Source organism: Physella acuta, unplaced genomic scaffold (genome assembly GCF_028476545.2).
Source record: "Physella acuta isolate Inbredline_101_S28 unplaced genomic scaffold, ASM2847654v3 ptg000064l, whole genome shotgun sequence".
NCBI lineage: Eukaryota > Metazoa > Mollusca > Gastropoda > Physidae > Physella > Physella acuta.
This window is the reverse complement of record NW_026731584.1, coordinates 210,001-233,549: the sequence shown is the minus strand read 5'-3', so window position 1 is coordinate 233,549 and position 23,549 is coordinate 210,001. Positions and strand designations below refer to the sequence as shown.

The 23,549-nt window shown below is 34.8% G+C and overlaps 1 protein-coding gene and 1 long non-coding RNA gene across 2 annotated transcripts in view; both read left to right on the top strand.

Annotated features, from left to right (window-relative positions):
* Nucleotides 1-451: 451 nt before the first annotated feature.
* On the top strand, nucleotides 452-2,729 carry LOC131951136 (uncharacterized). The gene is made up of 3 exons (XR_009388388.1): nucleotides 452-505; nucleotides 719-811; nucleotides 2,640-2,729. It is a non-coding gene; the product is annotated as an uncharacterized LOC131951136 (long non-coding RNA).
* Nucleotides 2,730-4,861: 2,132 nt separating this feature from the next.
* The window catches only part of LOC131951029 (multiple epidermal growth factor-like domains protein 6), a 49,620-nt gene continuing 30,932 nt past the window's right edge, over nucleotides 4,862-23,549 (top strand). Inside the window, exons 1-13 of the mRNA XM_059313294.1 lie at nucleotides 4,862-4,871; nucleotides 5,575-5,649; nucleotides 7,562-7,657; nucleotides 11,715-11,810; nucleotides 12,728-12,823; nucleotides 13,205-13,300; nucleotides 13,931-14,026; nucleotides 16,524-16,619; nucleotides 18,020-18,115; nucleotides 18,691-18,789; nucleotides 20,517-20,609; nucleotides 21,783-21,878; nucleotides 22,568-22,660. Of these exons, the coding sequence (XP_059169277.1) occupies nucleotides 4,862-4,871; nucleotides 5,575-5,649; nucleotides 7,562-7,657; nucleotides 11,715-11,810; nucleotides 12,728-12,823; nucleotides 13,205-13,300; nucleotides 13,931-14,026; nucleotides 16,524-16,619; nucleotides 18,020-18,115; nucleotides 18,691-18,789; nucleotides 20,517-20,609; nucleotides 21,783-21,878; nucleotides 22,568-22,660 (1,138 nt within the window). The remainder of the gene's footprint in view (nucleotides 4,872-5,574; nucleotides 5,650-7,561; nucleotides 7,658-11,714; nucleotides 11,811-12,727; nucleotides 12,824-13,204; nucleotides 13,301-13,930; nucleotides 14,027-16,523; nucleotides 16,620-18,019; nucleotides 18,116-18,690; nucleotides 18,790-20,516; nucleotides 20,610-21,782; nucleotides 21,879-22,567; nucleotides 22,661-23,549) is intronic.

The following is a 23,549-nucleotide window of genomic DNA, read 5'->3' as shown; positions in this document are numbered from 1 at the left end:
AAATATCCTTTCGTTCGGTCACAAAATTTTTTTTTTAATTAATTAAAATTTGGACCGAATTAGTAGGCATTTTTTCCAACCACACCACACGCGTCTTCACGTTCAATAGCTGCACCATCACGTTCTATGGCTTCGTCATCACGTTCAGTAGCTAGGCGCGCAATGGTTTTTAGTCATGTAACTCTATTGTAAATAAAACGTATAAAATACTGAATTTTTTTTTTAATAAAAAACGTTTTAATAACTAACCAATGGTTTTACTAACCCTGCTCTTGATTTACGCTACGACAGAGCTATTTTTAGATAACATAAGGAAATTGCGCTAAAATTGTCACTAGACTTTTTAATTAACTTGTTTTCGTAATTATTAACCGATAAATTAAAATATGTTAAATATTTTGGTCGTACATAGTTTGCCCGCCGAATTGTAAGCCTGGCCAGTGTGACAAAGACGATGGGTGCCAGGAATGTATCTCTGGATTCTACGGTGACAACTGCGAGGATGGTTCGTAAAATATCCATTATGATTGCACGCTAAAATGATAGTTCAAGTAACCTAATTGAAAAACGTTTATAATATCTGCCTATTTCTTTCGTTTTAATTTTATGTCTTGTTTTTTTTTTATTCGGCTCGTCCATGTTGCTTTTTAAAAATGTTTTTTTTCCTCGAATATTAATCGATAAATAAAGGGAAGTTAAATATTTTTGTCTTTCATAGTTTGCCCAACGAATTGTAGGCCAGACAGGTGTGACAAAGACAATGGATGCTTGGCATGTAATAAGGGATTCTACGGTGCTACATGCCAGGATGGTTCGTAATATGATTGCAGGCTTAATTAAGTGAAAGTATAGTTAACCTAATTGAAAATCGTTTATAATAACAAGCTTTTTTTATTAAAAAAAATAAAAAAGATTTTGAAATCATGCACGGTGTAATTAATAATAACATGGTTATGTAACTCTGACTGTTTGGTTTTTTTCCGGATTTAAAAAAAAAAAGTCGATTTATCTGACGTTTTAGTATTTTCGGTAATTAAACACAATTGTTAAAAAAGGCGAGGGCCATTTTGTTTACATTTGGTAATTTGAGACATAAGCGATAACACCCTACCGTTTGATTGGCTAGAACAAAGTTTAACATACAAAATGTAAACAAAAATGGCAGAACTAGGTCATGTGGTTTAAAATAGCATTATGTTATTTAAAAACTTTATCTGCAATTTTTTTATTTTTTTGTAAACAAACAGCTATCGATCACGGAATTCCCACAGCCAATCAATGCTTGTCTTACGAAAGTGATAAATCGGTTTTTAACTTAGTCTTGATGAAAACAAATAGAAATGCAGCATTAAACTAAAGAAAAAAATATTTTGAAGCTCTCTGGATTTGCACATTATATAACATTGATTCTAAAATATTAAATTTCTAAATTATTTTTAGGCTTAACTTAAGTTTTTATTTTTAATTATTATACTAAAAAAAAAAGAATTTTATCCATGTCAACATTATGATGGAAGGAATCTCGTCAACTCATTGGCCTCCAATAGCTATGGTCGCTCATGAGATCTATTGCATAATATTTTAGCGACCATAGCTTTTATCTGTGAAAGAAAATTAGTTTTATTTTGTTATTTTCAGTGCTAGTTATTATTAAGGTTTTTATATCTGTTTTATTTTTCACCGTTTAGTCTTTTGTCAAAAATGAAGTTGACACGACGAAAAAAACTCAACTAAATTATTTGAGTTAAGACCAAACCCGTAGCTTGTGATCTCTATAAAACGGTTATCTCCCCTACGGGGTCATCCATAAATGACGTCACACTCGTAGGGGAAGGGGGGGGTCCATAATTTTGTGAGACGATGTGTGATGAGGGGGAGGGGGGGGGATCAGATGTTGCGACGTCACATTTTTGCACTATAAAAAAGCAATGTTAGAAAACGAATTTTAGACGTTATTTCGCGGTTTAGATAACTGTTTTAATAAATTGTAATAGTTTAGACAAGATTTTGGGGGTCTGGCTTTTTGTGACGACGTGTGACGGAGGGGAGAGGGGGAGGTAAAAATCGTCAAAAAAAGTGTGACGTCATTTATGGATGACCCCTACGCAGTTTGTGATCGAAGATCATGCGAGAATCCAACCAACTTATTAAAACGTTTACCCTAAATGGCACTCTGATAACGCGATTGCTAGTATTATATCTTGTAGTCTTCTCTTTTATATTCGAATATTGTAGTCTTTAAATTACTTTTTTTTATGGCTAGCCAAACGTCTAATGACAGAATTGCAAAACCTAGTTTTTCCGACTCGATTACGCGTAAAACGCCAAAACTTTGATAAATCTGGATTTATAATTTTTGCCCGATTAATATTACTCCCCTATACGCCTTATTTCATGAAGTACTGCGTTGTAAAACGGATAAAGCTGTCAAAATTTAACGCAATTTTTGTGCACGATAACAATACTTCCTCTATACTCTGTATATGAAAAAATAAAAAAAGCAAGTCGGTTTTATTTTATTTTTCTTAATTCATTTCAGTATTTTTATTATAATTTTAAAAAAGTATTTCTTTTATTTAAAGAATTTACTTGCAGAAGAATATTGCTAAAAAAAAAAACAATTTTTTTTAAATTTTTAGTTTGTTCGAACGGGTGCATTAATGGAGAATGCAATGTAAATGGAGAATGTACGTGCAAGACGGGTTACTTTGGAGGTGGATGCAATGAAGGCAAGTTTTTTAGTTAATTCTTAATTTCTGACATAGGATGATGTTACAATTACTTTTAACTGTTAACGTAGTATGATCATTTGAGAATTTTTTTTGAACTCTGTTTTAATGTTTTAAAAGTTGAATCACCGGTTCCGAATGAAGTTCCGTTTCGTGATAAATGTCATACCAGTTAAGGTTCCGTTTTTGGTTTGTTTTTTTGCTTAAATTTTCATTTACAGTCAAATCTTTTACTTCGAATAAATGTATGTTTCTGGTTAAATTACGTTTATGATTTATTTGCCGTCACTGCCTAAATTTCTGGGTCCAGTTAAATTTATGGATTGGGTTAAAATGCCGATTCTGATAAAAATCCTTTTTCAATGAAATTTCGTTTTCTGTTAAATTTCCGGTGCCAATTAAATATGTGTTTGTGAATTTATTTCCCTTTTTCGATCGAAGTTACGGTTCCGAAGAATTTTCGGTCCTGGAAAAATTTTCGGCTTCAGGTAAAGTTTTCGGTTTATAATGAATTTTTACCTATGTTCCGAATTCTATAAATATTTCCGTTTAGATTCAAGTTCCGGGTACGGCTAAAATTGTATTTCCGGAAAGCAACCGGTTGTGGTTTTAAAAAAAAAATCTTGCTTATAACAAAGTTGCAATTCCAAAAAAAAAAAAAAAAAAAAAAAAAAACTACGTTTATGAAAAATTTGAGGTTCCGTAGTCTTCCGCTATCGGTTACATTTCCAGCTTTTGATTCCTGTTAAATTACCGGTTCCTTTTATATTTCCGTTTTCCGTTAAAAGTTAGTTTACGTTTGAATTACCGTTTCTGAGGTTAAAGGGGGGGGGGGGGAATTTTGATTTTGGTTTCGGTTTAGAGAAAAAAAACCCAGTACAATCAACCTAGCGCCCTCGGCCGGTCAATTATCTAGTCATAAAATCAACATTCTATTGAATTGATACATTAGAATGCCCAGTGAACTGTGCTCTCGCCAAGTGCTTCAAACTAAGCGGATGTGCGGAGTGTGCGAGTGGGTTCTACGGCGATGATTGCGATTCAGGTAATTTTTTTTTATATCAGTTGCTTTTTTTCGGTATTTTATCATATTTGTGGCTTTTTTTCGCTAAAAAACAAAACATTGTGTCATAATTTATTAATAGCAACTTTTTAAAAAGTATATTTTAACACAGTGCAAGGCTTTTCTTCGTTTTTAAAAAAAAATCATATTCGTAGCATTTTTGCTAAAAATTCTCATTGTGTTAATTTTTTATGAAGATTAAAATTTTCTGAAATTAGTAGGCAGGCTTGTATTACTCTTTTCGCATTATTATACGTGCTTTATCATGTTCACTTGTTGCGCAATAGTTTTTAATTATGCAACTCTATGGTAAATAAAAAAAAATTAAAGTACTGAAAAATTAATTGCATAAAAACGTTTCAAACAAGCTTTTTTTTTTATAAATGCACTAAAATGGAGAAATTAAATGTTTTTTGTTTAAAATATTTAATAATACGCTACTAATTTAAATTACCAAAACTGCGTGGGTTTCTTCCTAAATGTTAGTAAAAAACATCCAATAGATAATACGGTGCCCCACGCCTTTCTTTATAGTAATTCAAATTGAAGGGTATTGTTATATATTTAAAGAAAATGATTTTTTTTTAGTTTTTGGTGCATTATTACATAAAATCTTGTTCTTAAAACGTTTTTCATGCAATTTTGTTTTTTTTCTTCCCTCCCCCCCCCCCCCCCCAATCTGCTCCAATTTTCAGCTTGCAGTGCAAACTGCGTAAACAACAATTGTGAAAGAGATACGGGGAAATGTTTTGCGTGCTTGGTTGGTTTCTTTAACAAAAACTGTAGTGCAGGTTTGTTAACATTTTAAATATTTGCAAGGTAAATTGTATCACGTTTAGCATTGTTTGCAACGAATCAAAATAAGTAATTGTATGCTAATCTTTGATGTAGGAATATAAGTAGAAAACTTCATTAGTGTTATGTACTTGAAATTATTTCCACTAAAAGGAGTTAGAGGTTGGCTCGGTCGGTAAAGCTCACGGTTGCTAAACCGAAAAGTCTCGAGTTCGAACCCTCGTTAGCTGCGGACAGCCACTCCTCTAGGAAAGACACCTCCAAAATCAAACCAATGCCGCCTTGTAATTTGTTCTTGGTTGGGCAAAAGTTATGGAAGCAGATTAAAAAAGAAAAGCAGGCTGAAATCGAAGTCAATGACTTCAATGGCGCATAAAAATAAGTTAAATACTGAGTATGCATTTTTTAAAGATATTATTTTACTACAATTATAAAACCTATCCCTACGGTTACCTAGGCAACGTGACAGTAGTTGATCACATTTCACTTCACTATAATCCTGTAAAAAAGTAACTCTGATCCTTCTATAGTTTAAATTTCTATTATTTTACCGATCGTTACCAACATAAGCTGCCATCCTTTGCATAATGCAATGCAATTATCTATCTACTGTCAAATAATGTATCCGATATTATTATCATAGATTATACATTCGTCCTAAGGACAAATATTGTAAATAAGCCAATCAAGAATTCAATATTATTGTAAGAATTATCAGCCTAATTAAACCACAAGTTTAGTTAAACGTAAAAATACACTGCTAAACATTTTAAAACCCATTTAAAGTAAAAGACAATTGTTTCAATATAAAACCATGGTATCATTTACCCAAGTTTGATGTTTACATCAGATTAAAATTTAGACAACGTCCACGCTAAATTGCTTTATTAAGATACATTTGAATATCAAATATCCTTGTATAGTCTCTAGAGACGTTTACTAATTTTAAAAAATTATTTTACCTAGCTTGCCCGCAACACTGTCTAGGTAAATTGTGCAATAGAGATTCGGGTCTATGTTCTACTTGCGAGAAAGGTTACTTCGGCCAAGAGTGCGAAACGGGTGAGTTATATGTGTGTTGCAGTGGCAGTTGTAACGTAACAGACTTTATTATTGTGCTTGGAGTGAATCGTGTTTGATTGTTAAATACCTTACCATCGGAAGTTAAATGATTAAGCAATAAATCCGCGTATTTTCATGCTTTGTGGGTATCGCTCACACAGTGGCGTAGCCAGGATCGTCTCAAGGAGGGGGGTTCCAATTTTTACCCGGGGACAAACTTTCGATTTGCCCCCCCCCCCCCCCCTCAAACTTTCGATTAGCACACCCCCCATACTTTTTATATATACCGAGGGGTCTATGGGGGGGGGGGGGGTTATGACCCCCCCCTTACCCCCCCCCCCCCCCTGCCTACGCCACTGCGCTCACAGAATGGAGTGCAGGCATGAGAGTTTATATAACCTGACTGAATGAGATGCTAGGGAGTCCACCTAGATGAACACAAGTGGAAGCTGTGCTTTGACTGTTAGAACTTGAAATGTATCTAATATTAGTATTATACAGCAGTTTATCGTCTGTCCTTAAAAAGAAGAACACACAAGAGCAACTGTGAGTCCATAGTGAGTTAGTCCACGGTACACCCACTTGTATAAACCAAGACGGACCACTATTGTTATATGTATTACGAGCCGACCCGCGGCTTATCATACGCCGCTATTTAGTTGTTTTATTATCTACGTTTCAGTAATTCATAGTTTGTGAATTCGGCAGTACCAATGCTGCTACTGAAAATATTTGCTTTAAAACACTATCAGTAGGTCGTTAAGGACGATACTACCCCCACCCTCCTTTCCCCCAACCCCTACCCTACACCCCCCCCCCCCCGTGAAAGCAGCCTCCTCTTAGTTACCTTCCCTAAGTTTAAAATCGTATCAAGCTAAATTATCTGCCCCTAGTAGCCGTCACTAAACCCGGCTCTACGGTTGTAAACATTTAGCGTGAACCAAAGCTCACCAGACCATGTAGGTTTGGGGTGGTAGGGAGCGCGCTTACAGCTTATTTTCTAGCGTCTCCAAGAAGAGAATTATATATATATATATATATATATATATATATATATATATATATATATATTGCACATGTCCAGCTAATGACCGCTTGATAAGCACTTTGACTTACTCCTCTGTTGATTCCTTTAATTGTTTTTGTTTTAAACGCAAGACCCCTAGCAAGTCACTGATCAAGACGGATTGTTCTACCCTCATCAGCTCTGGTCAAAAGATCAAAGACACTCATACACAGTAGAATCTACCTAGTTAAAAGATCAAAGACACACAGACAAAGTAGAATCTTCCTGGTCAAAAAATCAAAGACATTCAAAAGTAGAATCTACCTGGTCAAAAGATCAAAGACACTCATACAAAGTAGAATCAACTTGGTTAAAAGATCAAAGACACTCATACAAAGTAGAATCAACTTGGTTAAAAGATCAAAGACACTCATACAAAGTAGAATCAACTTGGTTAAAAGATCAAAGACACTCATACAAAGTAGAATCAACTTGGTTAAAAGATCAAAGACACTCATACAAAGTAGAATCAACTTGGTTAAAAGATCAAAGACACTCAGACATTATAATAATATCAAAGATACTCAAGGAGAATCTACTCGTTTAAAAGATAAACAACACCCAGACAAAGTAGAATCTACATAATCAAAAGATCAAAAATACTCAAAGTAGAATCCAGTTGGTCATACGATAAAAAACACACAGATAAAGTAGATAATTGAGAAATCAAATTATAATTATCGCAATTACCTGCAACATCTTTTAACTCTTAATGCGGTTAAAATCAGACTTACTAGCCTTGAATAACATTGCAACCATTCTACCTAGTATACCAGATTTAGTGTGCTTGTATATGTTTTAGTTCTAGAGGTATTTACTAATTATTTCGTTTATTTATTTAATTAGCATGCCCGGCTCACTGTAAAAATCAGACGTGCATAAAAGATACAGGTCTATGTGCAGTGTGTGAGATAGGTTACTATGGCGTTGACTGTGGATTAGGTCAGTTAAATATGTGATATTGCACATGAAAGGTAAACATTAAGCTCCAATAACGTATCAATTTTTGTAAAGTATTTTGTGATATTGCACATCACATGTAAACATTAAAGCTCCAATAATGTTTCAATTTTTGTAAAGTATTTTAAATTATTGGGCGGCAAATCCTGGAAATTAACACCGGCGCTCGGGCGAATTATCAAGCTACTCCTCCCCTTTCTATATCTATAGTTTTTCGTGTTCCGAACTTTGGAAAGGCGCGGAAGCTTTTTTTTATTACTTTCCGGTGACTCTTGATCATTTGGTGTCACGCCATCAATTTAGGTAGAAAAAGTTTAAATTGTTTCGTAGTAAAGCCAAATAGCAGTCGTTTTTCTTAAGCGTCTTTTGGTGTATGATTCAATAATGCAACTCAAAATGAACTTTCTGTTTTCTTTTCCTCGCCGTTTAGCTCGCTTCCTCCCCCTTTCCGTCCACTAGCAACTCCATTGTTTAATTTACTGGTTTAAATTAAAGTTTGCTTGTTCGAGTAGAACCACGCCGCTCATTAGAAGTCCACACTAGATTCAAGACAAGTCACGAATCCTCTTTAAAACTAGCGATCCATTTGGCAGTTGAAGTAGACTTCAAGTTTCTTAGCCCCGGCATATAAAATACACCCAGCCGATTTTACTCTCCTTAGCGTAATTCCCGTACCCATTAGAGCTGGGTGGACTCAGGGACGTCGTACAGTCAAGAGTCCGAACTCGAGACCTTCGGGGTAGCAGCCAAGCGCTCTACTAATCAACCACTCCGTCCCACTGATTTAATTAGCCCCCATCACCACTGAAGGCAATTGAGAATGCCCTTTTATCATCCGTTTTATACATATTTTAAAACAATTAAATAATCATTTTTAGCATGCTCGGCCCACTGTAATTAGCCCCCAATTAGGTAATTGACGATTTCCTTGTATAGTTTGTTTTATACATACATTAAAACAATTTAAAACTTGATTTAGCCTGCCCGGAGCACTGTAGGTATAACACTTGTTCCAAAGACCTGGGGAGATGCAACGGATGTCAGTCTGGCTACTATGGTGACGAATGCCGATTAGGTTCGTTTTATTCGTGTCTCAATTAAATTAGTACTAAGTAAAAAATTTATTCATAAATTACAAACTAATGTTCTTGTAAACGACAAGTATTTTAAACTATTTTGAGCATTGCATTAGTAATTCGAATTCTACGGCCGTCTATTATAGGAGAACAGTGTTGGACTAGTGTATGCACTTTAGGACAGGAGTTTGTTGATTCCTTTAGAAATCATACTTCAATTTACCCTATTCTACTTCAGTTTAAAATAAACATGTGGCTCAGAAAACATTCGCCGACGTTCCGTGTATGTTATCGTATAAAGATTTATTTACATTCGCTGTAAATAGTTTATTCTCATTGTGAAAACCAGTAATTAACGTAACCAGTAAATCATCTTTGTTAGCGGGACTACAACAAAAGCGTGCCTCTCCCCCCCCTCTTGAGTCACACGTATTTTCCACACCTGTAGTCACCCCTACACCTTTACCACACATACGTTAGCCCCCACACATTTTCCCACACCTAAGTTCCCCCCCCCCCCCATACAATATCCCATAGAAATACGTCGTACATTTAATGACGTAAATTAGCTTTTACTTGAGTGAGAATATCCCCATAAATGTGTAAAAATAATGATATAAATTAAATTTTACTTCAATTAGAATGCTCCTATAATTGTGTAAATTTAATGACGTCAATCAACTTTTTTTTTTTAATTGTGTGAATCTAATGATGTAATTTCTACTTGATTTAGAATGCCCCCATAACTGTGTAAATCTAATGATGTAAATTCTACTTGAAGTAGAATGCCCCCATAAATAACTGTGTAAATCTAATGATGTAAGTTCTACTTGAAGTAGAATGCCCCCATAACTGTGTAAATCTAATGATGTAAATTCTACTTCAATTAAAATGCCCAAATAACTGTGTAAATCTAATGATGTAAATTCTACTTGAATTTGAATGTCCACATAACTGTGTAAATCTAATGATGTAAATTGTACTTGAAGTAGAATGTCCCCATAACTGTGTAAATCTAATGCTGTGAATTCTACTTGAATTAGAATGCTCGTCCAACTGCGCCAATAAAACGTGCGACGTTCAGACCGGTCAATGTCCGAATTGTGAAAACGGCTACTATGGCGCTTTCTGTAACTCAGGTCAGCTTATGTGTTGTGTAATATGCTAATTTGTAACTACTAATATAGGCTTAATACGTCAGTAACTTATAAAAAGATTAAAAATTTTAAAATGCTGTTTTTGTTATAACAATTTCAAAATAATTGTCAGCAACAACCGATTCATTCCATTTCAATATAATTATTTCTTAAGTAAAGATGTTTAAATTCCATCATGTGTTGATTTTAATTTTAATTCATGGTATATATATATATATATATATATATATATATATATATATATATATATATATATATATATATATGTATATGTATATGTATATATTTATGTATATATTTATGTATATATTTATGTATATATATATGTATATGTATATATATATATTATATATATATTATATATATATTATATATTATATATATATATATACATATACATATATATATATATATATATATTATATATATATATATTATATTATATATATATATATATATATATATATATATATATATATATATATATATATATATATATATGTATGTATATATGGCTACAGGACATTACCCCCCTGGATATTTCCCCCCCGGACATTTCCCCCCCGTATTTACCCCCCGGAGCAATTACCCCGCTGTCAATTACCCTCCTGTCAATTACCCCCCGGGGAATTACCCCCCCCCCCCCTCTCAATTTAAAATCCTAACTCTAACAAGAATTTTATACCTATATACTACTTTAATCCAAACCTTAAGAACAAGACCAAAACATAAGCATCCACCTTAGCCTAAAACTTCACACAAAACCAAAATCAAATCTAGACACAACCGTAACCCTAACACTAGCTCTAACCCTAACCCTAACCCTAGCCCTAACCCTAACCCTAACCCTAACCCTAACCCTAACCCTAAACCTAGCCCTAGCCCTAACCCTAACCCTAGCCCTAGCCATAAACCTAACCCTAAACCCAGCCCTAACCCTAACTCTAACCCTGTCCGGGGGGGGGGTAATGTCCTACTGGGCGGGGGGTAATTGACAGGGGGGTAATTGACAGGGGGGGTAATTACTCTGGGGGGTAATGTCGGGGGGGGGGAAATATCCGGGGGGTAATTGACAGGGGGGAAATGCCCTGTTCCCGTATATATATATATGTATATATATATATATATATATATGTATGTAGATATATATATATATATATATATATATATATATATATATATATATATATGCTCAGAACCCGTATAGATATCAACCTCCGTGACCACCAAAGTATTCATTAATTACAATGACATTTGAAAACTTTAGCGTTCTATTAATTTGACATTCCTCCATACTTTTGTCTTTGAGACTTCCTTTAAAAACTGTATTCAGCATGCGCGGAGCACTGTTTAGGAAAGCGTTGCAACAGACAAACGGGTTATTGTGATACTTGTGAAAAAGGTTACTATGGAAACGAATGCCAACATGGTTAGTTCTATATGTGTTGTTTAGTTTGTGTAATATAATATACAACATAAATTAATAAATACACGATAAAGAACAATACTTGTGCCGTTAGAAAAGGTTTGAGATTATTGTGAGAATGATACGCTTGGTTTTATTTATTTTTTTTTTTTGGCTAGCGTACGAAGAGCTTTTGTAGACTCTTATGCTTTTTTAAAGCAAACTTCTTTTAGTTTAATTGGAAACTATGTTACAGTTTACCCTAGCTAGAATTGTACATCGGATTCACAGTTATTCTACATCTAACCTGAAAGGCGTTTTTTGGAAACTTTTCTGTATGTCCATATATGTTTTAGTTTGAAATTGCATTTATTAATTTAAAAAAAAATGAATTTATCTAGTATGCCCGGCTCATTGCGAAGGTCAGACATGCATTCGCTCGACGGGTCTATGCGCCAAGTGTGAAGCAAGTTACTATGGTGCACGGTGCGAATCAAGTAAGTTCCGAATGTGCTGTGATGTGTGATATTCCCTGGCATTAATTAATAACCGCATCAAAAGCACGAACAGTGACTTAATCCTGTGTGGCTAATGTGGAGCAAAGGGCTACAATCACACCTCTCCTTGGGAGCAAAGGGCTACAATCACACCTCTCCTGGGGAGCAAAGGGCTACAATCACACCTCTCCTGGGGAGCAATGGGCTACAATCACACCTCTCCTGGGGAGCAAAGGGCTACAATCACACCTCTCCTGGGGAGCAAAGGGCTACAATCACACCTCTCCTGGGGAGCAAAGGGCTACAATCACACCTCTCCTGGGGAGCAAAGGGCTACAATCACACCTCTCCTGGGGAGCAAAGGGCTACAATCACACCTCTCCTGGGGAGCAAAGGGCTACAATCACACCTCTCCTGGGGAGCAAAGGGCTTTCTTTATTATATTTCCTTCTCCCTTTCTCAGGGTAAGTCCAATCCATCCAAATTTACGGGCTTTGATGTCCTATCTATTAACTGTTGTTTGTTTGTTTTGCCACAGGTCTTTATTTGATATTTTGTCTGGCCATCTTATTTTGAGGGTCTGTCGTAAATATCTGTTTAGAACCACTGTAGCATGTCTGTATTTGCCTTTGCAACGAATACAGTATCAACAGTAAATGACTATACATTGTTTAGGCACCTAATTAACTTTCAGGGTAAATTTGAGTTACAAAAACATATCTAGACTACCTTTTGTGTTGACTACATACATATATTAGTTTAACAGAAAACAATGTGGCCATTTGCTTAATGAGTAATTTTCATCACATTGAAACTTGGTCTTCACCAAGCTATAAGACTTGATGCTGATCCATTTGTAAAAATCCTGGTACATGTAATGAATACAGTTATTTCGTTTGTTCTTTTAATTTACGAAGACTGCCCGCGACACTGTAAAAATACGATATGCGAGAAAGATACAGGTCTATGTGATATTTGCGAGCCAGGTTACTATGGAACTGAATGCGAATCAGGTCAGTTTAAGAAGTTTTGTAATTTCACATAAATTGATATGTTAACAATTCATAAAAACGTTCTACTAGAAAGTATGGTAGCATTCAACAAACTTTTAAATCGATATCAGATTAAAATTCTAAAGTCTGTAAATGACTTTATGTGCATATATTTGTCGATTTCATGCATATTTTATTTCATATGCATAACAATGAAAATAAAATTCCCCTGTATATTATATGGTCTAAATAATGTTTAACATATGTTAGCGGTGAAAATAAGATGCCCTGATAAGTTTTATAATATGATAATTTTCCAACCTTTCTAGTATGCCCGCCTAACTGTGAAAAAAAAGATGCCCTGATATATTTTACAATCTGATAATTTTCCAACTTTTCTAGTATGCCCGTCTAACTGTGAAAATAGGGTGTGTAAAAAAAGCACAGGTTTGTGCGACAGGTGTGAGATAGGTTTCCATGGCTCCGACTGCCAATCAGGTCAGTTCGATAAGTTTTGTGATTAACATGAATAGATTAACATGAATAGATTAACATGAATAGATTAATATGTTACGTCCTTAATTAAGAACAGCGTTCTACTAGAAATTATGTTACCATTCAACATACCCAGAAATCAATATCAGATTAAAAATAAAGTCCGTCCAGACTAAGTTACTTTATGTGCAGTTATTTGCCAATGTCGTGCATATTTTATTTCATATGCATAAAAATGAAAATAAAATGCCACGGTAAATTTTGTCTAAGGACTTTTTGAACCTTTTTAGTATGCCCGGCTAACTGTGAAAAAAATGCCTCGGTACATTTTATCTAAAGAATTTTTGAACCTTTTCAGTATGCCCGGCTAACTGTGAAAAAAATGCCTCGGTACATTTTATCTAAAGACGTTTTGAACCTTTTTAGCATGCCCGGCTAACTTTGAAAATAAGATGCCTCGGTATATTTTATCTAAAGACTTTTTGAACCTTTTTAGTATGCCCGGCTAATTGTGAAAAAAAATGCCTCGGTATATTTTATCTAAAGACTTTTTGAACCTTTTTAGTATGCCTGGCTAACTGTGAAAAAAATGCCTCGGTACATTTTATCTAAAGAATTTTTGAACCTTTTCAGTATGCCCGGTTCACTGTGAAAGTAACATGTGTGTAAAAGATACGGGTCTATGTGACAGGTGCGAGGAAAAATATTATGGCAACGACTGTTCGCATGGTCAGTGTTATATGTTGTAATGTCATGTGTAAAGTGTTATCAGAAGTCATGCACTAACAACATCGCAATGGTACCAAAACTATTTCAACAAAAATATTCCATATTCTTGTAAGCATTGTGGAAAAAAACAACTTTTTGAACAATCGCTCTAGAGTGAACTCACCAGTGGCGTAGCGAGGTCGGGTGTCACCCGGTGCGGCACTTAATGGTGTCACCCCCCCCAGAGGCATAGAGACCCTTCCCAGGGACAAAACTTTCAAATTTTCGATTTGCACCCCCCCTCAAACTTTCGATTTGCACCCCCCCCCCCCTCGAGTTTTTCTCTATATATTTTGCTATTTTTTGCCTTGGTGTCACCCCCCTAAATGGTGTCACCCGGTGCGGTCCGCACCCCCCGCCCCCCCCCCCCCCCCCCCTCGCTACGCCCCTGGAACTCACTACGACTTCTTCCGCGTGAAACTTTCAATGTTTAAGGCAGAGCATTGAGTGACCATTGAAAATGTTACGTTTACTATTTGTTATACACATTATTTTAGACAGTACTTGTATTCTCAATTTAAAATTCTTTAAACAGTTCACCTAAAATAAACATCAAATCGAACACTACAAAAAGGCAGATCATTGAGTGACCATTGAAAATGTTACGTTTACTATTTATTATGCACATTATGCTAGTACTTGTATTCTCAATTTAAATTTTTTTTAAACAGTCAACCTAAAATAAACATCAAGTCGAACACTAAAAAACATAATTCCCTGTGCTACCTTCTAATACATTTTCAAAGCGCGCTAGTTTGAAGTTTTCGTTTGAGATGCCTCTATTTTATTTTGCTTCCTTTATCATCTTCGGTTTGTGCGGACAATCTCAATATTTACTTTCAACTCTATATTTTTATTCTATTAGTAAAAAAAAACAATATTGAATACAATATATAGTGTTGTATAATTAAGCAGATGAAGTAGAGTTCATATGTTTCTTGACCTCGGAATAGGAAGGGATATAGTGGTTAGCACAATACCCAGCCGCCTTTACTTTCCCTAACGTGACTTAGCCACCCATCAGAGCTGGGTGGAGTCAGGGATATTCCACTGACTTTAACCCAAAGTAAAACTCGAAAGTTTAGGGTTAGCAGTCCAGCATTCTACAGGTACGTAGTCTCGGCTGGGCATAATGCTAATCACATTATCCCTTCAAAAAAGTTACTGAAACAGATGAACTCTGCTTCATCTGTCCCCTGGACCATACATTTCAAATTTGGTACTTTTTCTTTCTAGCTAAATTATTAATAATTCTCCTCTGTATAAAAACTACTGTCTTAAATTTGTCACCGTCTACATAACATGTCCAACGAAAAGTGTAGAGTTCTATGTCTAACGAAAAGTGTAGAGTTTTATGTCCAACCAAAACTGTAAAGTTCTATGTCCAACGAAAAGTGTAGAGTTCTATGTCCAACTAAAAATGTAGAGTTTTATGTCCAACGAAAAGTGTAGAGTTCTATGTCCAACGAAAAGTGTAGAGTTCTATATCCAACGAAAAGTGTAGAGTTCTATGTCCAACGAAAAGTGCAGAGTTCTATATCCAACGAAAAGTGTAGAGTTCTATATCCAACGAAAAGTGTAGAGTTCTATGTCCAACGAAAAGTGTAGAGTTTTATGTCCAACGAAAAGTGTAGAGTTCTATGTCCAACGAAAAGTGTAGAGTTCTATATCCAACGAAAAGTGTAGAGTTCTATATCCAACGAAAAGTGTAGAGTTCTATATCCAACGAAAAGTGTAGAGTTCTATGTCCAACGAAAAGTGTAGAGTTTTATGTCCAACGAAAAGTGTAGAGTTCTATGTCCAACGAAAAGTGTAGAGTTCTATATCCAACGAAAAGTGTAGAGTTCTATGTCCAACGAAAAGTGTAGAGTTTTATGTCCAACCAAAACTGTAAAGTTCTATGTCCAACTAAAAGTGTAGAGTTCTATGTCCAACGAAAAGTGTAGAGTTCTATATCCAACGAAAAGTGTAGAGTTCTATGTCCAACGAAAAGTGTAGAGTTCTATGTCCAACGAAAAGTGTAGAGTTCTATGTCCAACGAAAAGTGTAGAGTTTTATGTCCAACCAAAACTGTAAAGTTCTATGTCCAACTAAAAGTGTAGAGTTCTATGTCCAACGAAAAGTGTAGAGTTCTATATCCAACGAAAAGTGTAGAGTTCTATGTCCAACGAAAAGTGTAGAGTTCTATGTCCAACGAAAAGTGTAGAGTTCTATGTCCAACAAAAAGTGTAGAGTTCTATATCCAACGAAAAGTGTAGAGTTCTATATCCAACGAAAAGTGTAGAGTTCTATGTCCAACGAAACGTGTAGAGTTCTATACTATCGTACCTCATCTCCCCTGCCACGGAAGATTTCTTACCACACTAAACATTTCACAAGAGATCTAAACTTTTGTCCATTTCTATAGAAATGAATCCGTTGTGTTAACTAACAATTTGTATCTACTTATTGTTGTTAGACTGCTCCCCCCATTGTAACAGTAACATATGTGATAAAAGAAACGGAGCGTGTGGTACCTGCAAGGATGGGTTCTATGATCTCAAGTGTACTACAGGTTTGTAAATGGCATCGTTTTTTTTTAATATTCATCGTCGTAACGTTTTTTTTTTAATTTTTAAAGCATTTAGTAAAAAAGTGGAGGGTTATTTCTAGTTTAAAATTCATGTGAAATGTGATTAAAGCTAACAAGATGAAAAATGAAATTGATGTTTTGGAACGTGTTTTTGTTGTTAACTAGTAAAAGTTATATCTGGGTTGATCTTTTATCGCCTTAATCCCTGCAAAGGTCTGTTTGGCGACGGTGTTAACATCTTTCTCATATTCGTGGTATGCGGGAAGCAGTTTAATCGTGCAAAAATCACTAGATCTCAAGAAAGTTAGTTTTACACATTATTCAGTCTGTCCAATAACCTCAGATATGTAATTTTTCTATTTATATGTGCGCCTAAGCGTCGATGTGTAGGTTTCACCACGGTATGTTAAGTACCATTTAAATTTCTTGGAAGAAATCGCCTTTATGAGTACTAGATCCTTATATTTTTTGAACACGATAATCTTAGAGCTATATTGCTTTTGATTCTTTTCAATATTATTAAATAAAAATTTCTATCAAGTTTTGGGCAGTGTGGCACTTGATTGCCGGTTTCCCAAAGCCATTCATAAGTTGATTTTTATATCATTTTCTCCAAAAGCATATTCTAAACTTTCATTTCTCGAAAACGTGCGGTTTTGTCAGTCACAAAGGTACGTAATATTTTCCGGTTACCAGAACGATTAGAAGTTGAAAGAAAACTACACATTTGATAAAATACTTATAAATACCATTTCGGCAACCTAATTGAAACGGTATTGTTGTTTTCGTGTTTATATACACTCGCCCAAAAGGACATGAATGAAAAACAAAGTTTTTCAGGTTCCTGAAGGTTACAAAACATCCACATTTTTAAAATTTTGATTTAGGTTTTTGCGCGATTACAATGCATTACATTCCGTATACGATAAAGTAAGGAAGTATATAACGATAAAACTGTCAAAATATCTATTAATTATTAAGCCCGATTACAATACTTCCTCAATACTCTGTATATGAGAAAGTATTTATATTTCTATAATCCGATTATACGCGAATATTTATTAAGAAGATGCATTGTTTCCATAATTTGGTATACCAAAATAAAACCATTCTCCTTCCCGTGAAGACCACATAATGTTGATAGCTTTTGTACTGTGAAGATTGTGATTCATGATGTTAATTTTATGAAGATAGTACAAATTAAACATACATTGTCATTCGTTAGTATAAATGTATATGAAATTAAGTATTTGGTATAATATGTATGATTTGTGCCGCATAATGATTTCAATTTAATGGGATGCATGTGTGTTTTGATCGGTGATTGGTGTATTTTAATTGTTTATGATTGAACAACTAAGTTTCGTATTTCTTCACTCCAGCGTGCCATCCAAATTGCTACAATCAATGCCATAAGGTTGACGGCAAATGCACGCAAGATTGTGACGTTGGGTGGTATGGCGCTTTCTGTCATAGAGGTATCTATTCTTTAAGCTGTCTATCATAAGGTATCTGTGCTTTAAGCTGTCGAGCTATGTCTAGTAGAAGAGTCTATACATACACATACGGAAACACATGGGCATGCACACGTACACGCACGATAACTCATACACATACACACACACGTATATATATATATATATATATATATATATATATATATATATATATATATATGTATATATGTATATATATATATATATATATATATATATATATATATGTATATATGTATATATATGTATATATGTATATATATGTATATATATATGTATATATATATATATATATATATATATATATATATATATATATATATATATATATATATATATATATATATATATATATATATATAACGAAACGACCAACATTTCTTACTCTCTTTTTTCTTTAAATTTATTATTATAGGTAATATTTTTAAAAAAAAATAGTTTAAACGTTTTTTTTATTATAGATTTTTTAAAAAATTAGTTTTATTTTCAGTGTCTATAAAGGCTTATTTTTTTGTAAAGGGTGTTTCCATTTCTACACATGTTTCTACATATTTCAGAATGTAGCAAAAATTGCATCGGGAAGGACAATAGGTGTGAACGAATGACCGGCAACTGCGATTGCAGTCCCGGATATTACTTAGCCAATTGTAGTGGAGGTAACAACAGCATTTCATTATAATACACGCAATAATAAAAGTAATAATACTAATAATCATAATAGTAATAATAATAATAATAATAACAATAATAATAATAACAATAATAATGATGATAATAATAATAATAATAATAATCATAATCATAATAAAATCGAGTTATATGACTTCCCACAAACCCATAAATAAACAGACACTGTGAACTAAGTAAAAGATTTGAATAAACTATTAGCTCGAGGAATCAAGTAAAATTTAAATGAGAGTATAATCGAGTTCCAATAAGAAACCAATTCTTCGCGTGCTCCCATTCCTGCCGCCTTGTGCAGTATCGAGAGGGAATATGCCCTCTAGTTATGCCATTAGACACACATAGACTTAAAGTATGTTAACTATTTTCGTTTTAGTTGCTTTTGTAAAAACAATAGTTCTCTATATCCACTAAGTGGGATCTTGCTTGCATATAATTGTTTCCATTATCTGGAGTTAAGATGTTATACATTGCAATAAATATTAATACTGCATGGTTTCATTAAAATGTCGATGTTGTTTCGAAAAATATGCTTCTGTTATCTTCAAATAAAACAAGCACATAGTGATATTAGAGATTAGTGGTAAATTTCGTGACACTATTCATTAAAAAAAAATTAGTATGTTCTTTTATAAATCGTTGGTGGTCCTACAGATACAATTAGTGCTATTTTTTTAAACCCTTTGAGCCCTGGCCTAATTTCTCCCATTTCCTGAGCTCCCAGGGCCAAATTTTCACTTATCTGCTTCTAACTTTGTCTATAACTTTTGAACCGTTTGAGATAAGCAAACCAAATTTGGTATCCAGGCTCATGATCAAACAACAATGCTGCAAGATTCTTAGATGCTTTATTGTTTTACAATGTATGAACAGAACAATGTATATAAAACGAAAAATCAACTAACTTGGAGTAAGCTGATATAGAGTCTGGAATGTTTTTTACATCAACATTTTCAACTGGTTTGAATGCTGAATCTAGCCGAAAAAGAATTATTATCAACACGCCAAGGATACTGAAGTTTTACAGCACCAAGTGCATCAGAACGTACTTGAACAGTTTCATTGCCACTGTCAATTTCAATGCCACTGTTTTCAGTCTCAAATTCAACGTCACTATCATCACAATACAGACCAGGAATATTATCTTCTTCGTCAGAATCAATAAGTGGTTGTATTGCCTGAGATGCAGTCATTCTACTTCTTTTGTTGATATTTCGGTCTTTTGCTTCATCTTTTGCACCAACTTTATGTGCTGAAGTCGATGGCTCATTTGGCTGTGGCTCAGTTTTTTGTTTCGGCGGCATTGCTACGAAATGTAAACACTTTCACTTTTCCTAAAATCTATTTTTAGAATCATAATCCCGCACTAAAACACATGCGCAGTTTTAGTCAGTCTTCCGCTAATTATATTTAATTAAACGGTATACCGGCCGCTAGGAATATGACGCTAGATCACCGGGTCGGAAAACCGGCTTTTCGGACATATATGCCTAATGTTGAAGCCGGTTTACCAGCCCAGCTGATTCAAAACGTTAAATTAGTTTATAACCCTTCTACTTCTGTTTTTGTCATTATCTTTTCCCGTCGGAATCCGATACACATAGGGCCGTCACAGAATGTAATTTCTAGTTCTACCTTTCGCTACCAGGTTTCTTGGCCACTTGTCTTAACTCACGTGTTGTTTTCAAATGTCTTCTAGTCTGTTCACCCAACTGTACCCTGACGTGTCATAAAACCAACGGCCTATGCACAGAATGCAAGGACGGGGTGTGGGGCGCCGGGTGCGACTTAGGTGAGTCTCGGTCACAGGTAAGGTCAGTTTTAACGTGTTAAGAGAGGTCAGTTTTAACGTGTTAAGAGAGGTCAGTTTTAACGTGTTCAGAAAGGTCAGTTTTAACGTGTTCAGAAAGGTCAGTTTTAACGTGTTCAGAAAGGTAGTGCCAATTTTAACTTGTTCAGAAAGGTAAAGTCAGTTTTAACGTGTTGAGAAAGATAAAGTCAGTTTTAACTTGTTCAGAAAGGTAAAGTCAGTTTTAACGTGTTGAGAAAGGTAAAGTCAATTTTAACGTGTTGAGAAAGGTTAAGTCAGTTTTAACGTGTTGAGAAAGGTAAAGTCAGTTTTAACGTGTTGAGAAAGGTTAAGTCAGTTTTAACGTGTTGAGAAAGGTAAAGTCAGTTTTAACGTGTTGAGAAAGGTAAAGTCAGTTTTAACGTGTTGAGAAAGGTAAAGTCAGTTTTAACGTGTTCAGAAAGGTCAGTTTTAACGTGTTCAGAAAGGTCAGTTTTAACGTGTTGAGAATGATAAAGTCAGTTTTAACGTGTTGAGAAAGGTAACGTCAGTTTTAACGTGTTGAGAAGGTAAAGTCAGTTTTAACTTGTTCAGTAATAAACTAGTGTTGGTATAATGTCCATAAAGCTCCCAAAGCTATCAAACTCATGGTAGGAAAAGTAGGGGACGCCGGCATTATGCTGACCACACTTCATATGTCGAGATTATAGAAACAGGTGAACATTGGTTAATCTGCCTCATCGACCGAATGGTCTCAAAGAATCCGATTAATGTATTTTTAATGAATAAATTATAAACACATATCATTATTATATCAAATTGTACTGGTATTGCAATCGTTTTCTTCCTTGAGTGTATTATGTATACATCGTTTTAACTGAAACCTTACAACTCAAGTAACGAAAAAAAAAAGATAATTTTAATTTTACTTGATGACTTAATTCTTTTAAAAAAAAAGCGTTGTATTACATTGCAGAATGGCATTTGCAAATATCAACCAACATATTACGAAAAAAAACTACGTTGTTTAAAAAAATGTTTAAAAAAAAATTATTATCGAAATTATTTTTTTAATTATTTAAAAAAAATATTTTTAAAAAATCGTTTAAAAAATATTTAACATTTTTTTTATTTCGGAAAAAACAATTTCTCTTGTATGTCAACGTGTCATTGCAGCCTGCCCCGAGAACTGCGCAACTGGCTGTGCTCGGGACACTAGACAATGCAACGATAGGTGTAAGCCAGGCTTTTACTCGCTTTACTGTGAACGTGGTAAGGAACGCAAGTACCAGTAGCAGTTTTCCCCCTGCTCACAGTACATAGTTTAATTAACTCCCCTGAATTTTATGAATCGGTAAACCTAAATTATGATGTGGAATTATCGCTCAATATGGAGTAAAACTAAAGTGCAAACCCATTAGCAAATACATTTACTTATAGACTTATAGATGCACATATACATTTATTCATACACACACATATGCACGTAAACACACATAGAGAGTTAGACTGCTACACGTACGTCTCGAGTTCAAATCCGGGTTAAAGTCAGTAGACCGCCCCTGAGTCCACCCAGTTTTGATGGGTACCCAACTAACGTTAGGGAGTGTAAAGGCGGCTAGGCATAGTGCTGACCCAACTATCCCTTCATATGCCGAGATCACAGAAACAGGTAAACTCTACTTCACTTGCCCCATAAACCGTCAGGTTTGGAAAGAGAACTTTACTTGCACACACACATGCACACACACGCACACACATACACAGAAACACGCACACTCACACAAAACTCACAGCTACACACGCATAAACACATACCTTCAGCTACACTGAATCACATCTAGTCGCCAAATACGCACTAACATGTAGATTTCTCTCCAAGTTGTTAAAGGTAGATTTCTCTCCAAGTTGTTAAAGGTAGATTTCTCTCCACGTTGTTAAAGGTAGATTTCTATCCACAGCCTGCGCAGTAAATTGCAACTCGACGTGTGAAATGCAAAACGGTTTTTGCTTATCCTGTAAGGCCGGTTGGATGGACGCGTTTTGTACCACAAGTATGTATCCATGTCAGTTGAGTCAATCTAGCGGCGTGGTCTAGCGGTAGACTTCTCGCTGGCTAACCCGAAAGTCATGAGTTCGGATCCTGAGATTGAGGTCGTAATAATAATTGAGGCTAATAATAATTAAACAAGTAAATCAGTCATTATACGATGCATTCATCGTAGACTGCTAACCCGACAGTTGAATCCTGGTCCAAGTTGGTAGGGTTTTACGTGTTCAAAAAGGGTCTACACAGGTCTGGTGGGTTCCACATTAGGGTAATGTTAGGGAACCACACTTTTGTTTCATATGCCGAGGACAAGATACATATGAATTGTACTGTACCAAATTAGGGTAATGTTAGGGAACCACACTTTAGTTTCATATGCCGAGGACAAGATACATATGAATTGTACTGTACCAAATTAGGGTAATGTTAGGGAACCACACTTTAGTTTCATATGCCGAGGTCAAGATACATATGAATTGTACTGTACCAAATTAGGGTAATGTTAGGGAACCACACTTTTTTTTTATATGCCGATGTCAAGATACATATGAATTGTATTGTACCAAATTAAGGAAATGTTAGGGAACCACACTTTAGTTTCATATACCGATGTCAAGATACATATGAATTGTACTGTACCAAATTAGGGTAATGTTAGGGAACCACACTTTTGTTTCATATGCCGATGTCAAGATACATATGAATTGTACTGTACCAAATTAGGGTAATGTTAGGGAACCACACTTTTATTTCATATGCCGATGTCAAGATACATATGAATTGTACTGTACCAAATTAGGGTAATGTTAGGGAACCACACTTTAGTTTCATATGCCGAGGACAAGATACATATGAATTGTATTGTACCAAATTAAGGAAATGTTAGGGAACCA